Here is a 6777-nt window from a genome sequence, read left to right as displayed (position 1 = left end):
AGCTTAGACTAAAAAAATTCACGTGTATGGCTGTACATGAGCAGGGCTCCTGAAACTCTGCTTCATTAGTTTTTTTTATCTCTGTCCTCATTTTATCTCTGTCCTTATTCTATCTCCCCACAATAACATTAACATTAATTTTTACTGCCCTTGTGTGTGTGTGTATATTTATCCATCCCTTTATGAACACATCACATCTTCTGATGGCTACTTCCAGCAGGATAATGCACCATGTCACAAAGCTGATATCCTCTCAAACTGGTTTCTTGAACTGTACTCCAATGGCCTCCACAGTCACCAGATCTCAATCCAACAGAGCACCTTTGGGATGTGGTGGAAAGGGAGATTTGCATCATAGATGTGCAGCCGACACATCTGCAACAACTGCATGTTGCAATCCTGTCAATATGGACCAAAATCTCTGAGGAATGTTTCCAAGACCTTCTGGATAGTATGTCACGAAGGATTAAGGCAGTTCGGAAGGCAAAAGGGGGTCCAACCTTTTACTAGTAAGCTGTACCTAATAAAATGGCCGGTGAGTGTATATCCACTTCACCACAGATCAAAAGGCGATAAAAAAAAACTCTACTGACCTGCTCTTATTTTGCATCCCTGATACTGTGTTACCATTTTTGAAATTGTACATATATTTATCTATGCATATGTATGTGTCCTGGCACATATTCCCATGTTCCACTTGAATTTGAATCCTGAATTTCTTTGTGTGTGTGTGTGTGTGTGTGTGTGTGTGTGTGTGTGTGTGTGTGTGTGTGTGTGTGTGTGTGTGTGTGTGCGTGTGTGTGTTTGTGTGTACATAACTTACTATATATATTCATAATGTGTCCTTGATAACTCTTTGTACTTTGTCTTTGGTTAATAAAGTATTTTGGGGGTAAAAAAAAAATGTGCAGGCCTCCCATGAAGTTCTTATGACAGTGTTTTTTCATTTCTCAACCATAGAGGGCGCTAAAGACTTAAAACAGCCCAGTTCTCTTGTGTTCATTTAGGGCGAAGAAGAAGAAACTATCACTTCCGTGTTAAGTTGAATTGATAATGTTGCAGTTTCCGGCAGTTAAGGTAAAAATAATTTTAGATTACTATGATGTGACCCCCAAAAAAATCATGTTAAACAGTAGAATGCTATTTAAAGACAATAAATACAACAGCTTATATGCATTTACCAATTATATCCTTATTTCCAGCCACGCTTTTTCCAAATAAGACTTGTCGACATCTTATTTTGGGAGTTTAACCGGAAATCGTGCCTTGTTATAAAGTTTTAAACTAAACTGCTAAATGTAATCAGACGTGGAGTTATGACAGGAAGGCAGTGAGAGTACAATGAATACACCTCATAAACAGCTCGTTATAAGATGATATGGATGACCACTTTGACTTCCAGATCTGTGCTTTGACCACAGAATTACCGAGATGCATTGTGGTCTAAAAATGATGTTTTGACATTTTTTACTCTAAGTCAAAACGGACAAATTTTCCTCATCATTCGCGTGAAAGGACGTCGTCAGATTAGCAGCGGGTTTAGACGTGATTTCAGAAACCGGTCCCCTCAAAATGCCTGAAAACATGACACCGATACCCATCCTTCCGCTGATTATCAACTGTTTCATGTCTGCTTTCGGCTGCATGATGACACTCAAGCTCATTCCCGCTTTCAAAGATCATTTCATCTCAGCTCGGCTGTACGGAATGGACCTAAACAAAACAATCAAGAAGGAAGTGTGAGTATATATATATACATCCCTCAGTTTATATGGTGAAATGTTGAGTCTAGTTTAAAGGTCTTTTTCTCCCACACGTCTCAGTCTCTGCTTTGTTTCTCTTCCTGGTCCCTTTTCTGTGCAGACCAGAGTCTCAAGGAGTCATCAGTGGAACAGTCTTCCTCATCATCCTCTTCTGCTTCATCCCAGTGCCTTTCCTCAGCTGCTTCGTAGGAGATCAGTGCATGGGCTTCCCACATGACGAGGTGGGTGTGTGTTGATGTGTCGGAAAACTTGTGTTTTTTCTCCAATCTTGAACCTTTATTGTTTCCTCGGGTGTGTGTGGTTTGTTGAGCAGTTTGTACAGCTGATCGGTGCGCTTCTGGCCATCTGTTGCATGATCTTCTTGGGCTTCGCTGACGACGTGCTGAACCTGCGGTGGAGACACAAGCTCCTTCTTCCCACCATGGCTTCTCTGCCGCTGCTTATGGTCTACTTTACCAACTTTGGCAATACGGTCATTGTGGTGCCCAAGCCCTTCAGAGCCCTGCTTGGGCTGCACCTGGATCTTGGTGAGTTGTCTACTGCATCATTTGGAAGGCACTATGCTAAACGAGGTGGATGCTCTTCCACCACATACTTTGCTTACATCTGGGGAATTCCAGGGCTAAATCAGTTATATAATCCACCTATTACGCTCTTAATCTGAGGCACCTCTCTGGAAATATGAGTCCTCACAGACGGACTTATCGATTTAAGAGAAGAAGAACCTTTGTGCTCTATATGTCGATAATCATACTAAGGCATTTTAAAGTAAACACTTTATAGTGTAACTGTGATCTAAAAGCACAGAAGCTGATGGAGGAAATGACAGCCCTGCTGCATTCAAGTCTTGTTGTTATGTCTATTCTGCAGGTATTCTCTACTATGTTTACATGGGAATGCTCGCAGTTTTCTGCACAAATGCCATCAACATTTTAGCAGGCATCAACGGCATCGAGTCGGGTCAAGCGCTGTTTATCTCCGGCTCCATCATCATTTTCAACCTGCTGGAGCTCAGTGGTGAGTGCTTGTTTCCCTTTTCATCCTCATTATTACAGGTTCCTCCCTCTGGGCTGCTTATTGTGTGCATAGATGTATGAATTTCAGCTAAAAATCTGTGAGTATCAGTGAAATAATGCTGGGCGTATTTTTTGTTTGCTGTGTTTCCACATCTATCAGGGGATTACCGTGATGACCACGTTTTCTCCCTCTACTTCATGATACCGTTCTTCTTCACCACATTAGCACTTTTTTACCACAACTGGTAAGTTAAAGGGATAGTTCGCCTCTTTTGACATGAAGCTGTATGACATCCCATATTAGCAATATCATTTATGAACATTTTCTTACCCTCTGCTGCTGCGTCCTGTGAGCTGAGTTCCAGCCTCGTTTTGGCGTTGACGAGTCCGGCTAGTTGGCTGGGGCTTAAAAAAATAAAGCGTTTTGCTTCTCAAAACAATATGTGTTCAAAAGAGTAATACATTTGCATCACAACATCGTTCTCCAGGAAAAAGTCAAACCTTATAATCGCTTGGCGCTATTTTCTCTCCCTTCGTATCACTGCCTGCTGTGTAGACCGAGCAGTCCCCTGCTTCCGAGCAGCAAACATTGTAACAGGTGCGGCAGGCGGCAGCACGCAGTGATACGAAGGGAGAGAAAATAGCGCAAAGCGATTGTGAGGTCTGACAAAACGAGGCTGTAACTCGGCTCACAGGACGCAGCGGGGGGTAAGAAAATGTTCATAAATGATGTTGCTAATATGGGATGTCATACAGCTTCATGTCAAAAGAGGCGAACTATCCCTTTAAAGTCACTCCAGTACAGGAACAGTTTTGCATTTGAACATGCTGATGGATTCGACATGTGAGTGTGGCTATGATTTGTCAGCTCGCAACCTATTTTTGGACAGGTACCCCTCGTCTGTGTTTGTGGGAGACACGTTCTGCTACTTTGCCGGGATGACCTTCGCTGTAGTTGGCATCCTGGGACACTTCAGCAAAACAATGCTGCTGTTCTTCATTCCTCAAGTGGTTAACTTTGTCTACTCCTTGCCTCAGCTTTTTCACGTAATCCCCTGCCCTAGGCATCGACTTCCTAGGTAACATACTCCTTTTGAACTTGATATTATACCCTATGGAGTTTGCATTTCTTAACCGTTTCTTTCTCACTTTATCATGACAAATAAAAGACTGAATCCAGACACTGGCAAACTGGGGATGAGCTACTCTAAATTTAAAATGAAAGACCTCTCAAAATTGGGACAGCTTATTCTGAAGGTAAAGCTTCTCCTTCTGCATTTTCCTTTTAGAATATTGTAATAATGTTGATGGTAGAGATGTAGGTTACTAGTTTCTGAGCTGTTATCCACAATGGAAAAAGAATAGCAGGAGCATGAAACTGAAACGCAGCCTCACACCGTGTGGATGCAAAAACTGAAATCATCGTCTGTGGCCCACAGAAACAAAGAGAAAGTGTTATCAGTCACCTTCAGACTCTCACTTTAAAACCTAATAATCAGGTTAGAAATCTCGGGGTCATATCGCTCAGACCTGAACTTTAACAGCCACATTAAATCTGTAACATCAGCAGCTTTTTATCATCTAAAAAACATGGCCAGAATCGAATCAAAGGAATAGTGTCTAAACCAGACTTAGAGAGACTGATCCATGCGTTTGTCTCCAGCAGGTTAGACTACTGTAACGGCCTGCTCACTGGGCTCTCTAAACGGGCTGTAAGACAGCTGCAGAACATGCAGAACGCTGCTGCTCGAGTCCTGACTAGAACCAGGAAATACGACCATATTAGTCCAGTGCTCAGGTCTCTGCACTGGCTTCCTGTCGCTCAGAGAATAGACTTTAAAACAGCTCAAGTCTCTGCATGGTGTAGCGCCAAAGTACATCTCTGACATGTTAGAGCCAAATGAACCAACTGGGACTCTGACAACCTCAGGGAGGGGTCTCCTGCTGGTGCCCAGAGTCAGGACGAAACAAGGTGAGGCTGCGTTTCAGTTTGATGCTCCTAACATCTGGAACAGTCTTCCAGAAGATGTGAGACAGGCCTCAACTCTGACAATGTTTAAATCCAGGCTGAAAACAGTTCTATTTAGCTGTGCATATGACACCTGAAAGTGTTTTATCTGCACTCTTCACTTTTAATCTAATTAATTAATGATCGTTTTTTATGTTTTAATGATTTTATTTGCCTACTTTTGATTTTATGTAGCTGTAAAGCACATTGCCTTGTGCTCTACAAATAAACGTGCCTTTCCTTGCTTAGCACAGATTTAATGAGAAAATGGGGAATATTGCTCGCTAATTGCTTTGGACAACTAAGCTGATTGTTTCTGCTCTACTTCACACACAGTGGCAGTGTAGAGCGTTAGAATGTAGTAGAATAATTTGATTCTGATTTGATATATGAACGTTTGTGTGCTGTGTGCAGGTTTATTATAATATAGGTGAAGTACATTTAGGGTTCTTTCTGCGATGATTGGTTAAAATCAATAATGACTTTGATCCTCAACAGGTGGCAGAGTTATTGAAGCTGCTCGAGGTGCGGCGAGCTCAGGAGGGAGATGATGATTTTATAGAGTGCAACAACATGACTTTAATAAATCTGGTTCTAAAACTACTGGGACCCATCCATGAGAGAAACCTGACGGTCATCATGCTCATGATACAGGTAAAAAAAAAAAAGCAGCTGTCATGTCCAAATATGCTGGAATAGTGTTCGTCAAATGGTAAAAAATTTTGCCGCTCATTTCTGTGTCTCACGCAGGTGATGGGCAGCGCAGCAGCTTTTGGGATCCGTTATCACCTGGTGCGTCTCTTCTATGACGTCTAGGCGGCTCTCGAGGACAAAGGAGAGAAAAGTGACTGAGGAAAATCTCGTTGTTTGTGGAACTTGCAGGCTTGCTGTTCATCTGCCTTTTAAAAGGTTCCATTACCTCCCTGTTACGTTGCTTCCTGTGACTCAGCCTGCAGTGCAGACCCAGTGTGACATTAAAAACTTTGTATGATTTCAAACATAAATGGCGAATTGTCTGACTGCAGCAGCAAGGACTGGATCTCAGTGCTCCAGGCAGGAAATGCAGCCGCGTCTTCGACATCTTGTGTGTTCATCTTGAAAGTATATTTTTGTACTTTTTAAAAAGAAAAAAATGAAAGTACAGTGAGAGGGTTCGGTTTCCCTCATTGGAGCCGCAGTCTGTGGCTACACTGACCATCTGATAACAGATTAATGAGCACTTGAGTCCCTTTTGAGTGAAAAACAAGGTAAAAGATTCACATTATGGCGCATTCTGTGAAGCTGCTGTAGATGCAAAAAAATGGCCTAAAGAACATTTATTCAGTCATTCTTGCATGAATACTAATCTGTGCATTCTGGGTGGAAATCATTTGTTTTGTTTTTTGGGTTTTTTTCCGCTCTTTTACCTCTGAACAAACGCACACGAATGGTCATTGTGAAGAAAGGCAGTGACCGATAAGCAGGCTGATGCCAACCCGAGGGCTATCACGGGAAATGGGGGAGGGGCAAAGTGTTGTAAAGCTTTATTATGGGTGAAGGGTGTCCTGATTTATGAGAATGAGTTCAGCAGAAATTGTGAAGTCAACTGGCACTGGACCCTTTTCTCACAGAATGTAACTACAAGAGAGATTTTAAAGAATAAAACTGAAAAAAATAAGATTGTTCTTTTAAGATTATTTGAACCAATTAGTAAGTACTCAGATTCATGACCAAAAGTGGCAGCATCACAGTGAAAGAGCGCTCGGTTTTAGCTGAAGGCAAGTAAACTACTGACTGTTCCAATAGAAAATTACATGAAACTACTGTGAAGATATTTGTTTACAATCTGATAAGTGCACGTTCAAACTGACAACCGTCTTGTTTTGTGTTGGGATTTTTTTCCTAGTAGGAGATTTTAGGATGATGGTGGAGAAATAGTAAATATTTGAGCCTTGATGAGATCATTTATGAAGCTGCGGGCCCCTCAAATGCAGTTTTCAGGTGCTTGTGC

The 6777-nt window shown here is 41.9% G+C and overlaps 1 protein-coding gene across 1 annotated transcript; it reads left to right on the top strand.

Moving 5' to 3' along the window:
• The first annotated feature begins 1301 nt into the window (after positions 1-1301).
• On the top strand, positions 1302-6444 carry dpagt1 (dolichyl-phosphate (UDP-N-acetylglucosamine) N-acetylglucosaminephosphotransferase 1 (GlcNAc-1-P transferase)). The gene is made up of 9 exons (XM_075487824.1): positions 1302-1739; positions 1864-1984; positions 2077-2290; positions 2634-2780; positions 2940-3024; positions 3670-3858; positions 3949-4036; positions 5286-5441; positions 5538-6444. Exons 1-9 carry the CDS (start codon positions 1573-1575, stop codon positions 5601-5603), a joined length of 1233 nt encoding a protein of 410 aa, XP_075343939.1. The 5' UTR covers positions 1302-1572; the 3' UTR covers positions 5604-6444.
• The last annotated feature ends 333 nt before the right edge of the window (positions 6445-6777 follow it).

The sequence above is a fragment of the Odontesthes bonariensis genome, chromosome 16 (assembly GCF_027942865.1).
Source record: "Odontesthes bonariensis isolate fOdoBon6 chromosome 16, fOdoBon6.hap1, whole genome shotgun sequence".
In the NCBI taxonomy this organism is placed as follows: domain Eukaryota; kingdom Metazoa; phylum Chordata; class Actinopteri; order Atheriniformes; family Atherinopsidae; genus Odontesthes; species Odontesthes bonariensis.
This window is presented reverse-complemented; position numbering and strand designations above follow the sequence as displayed.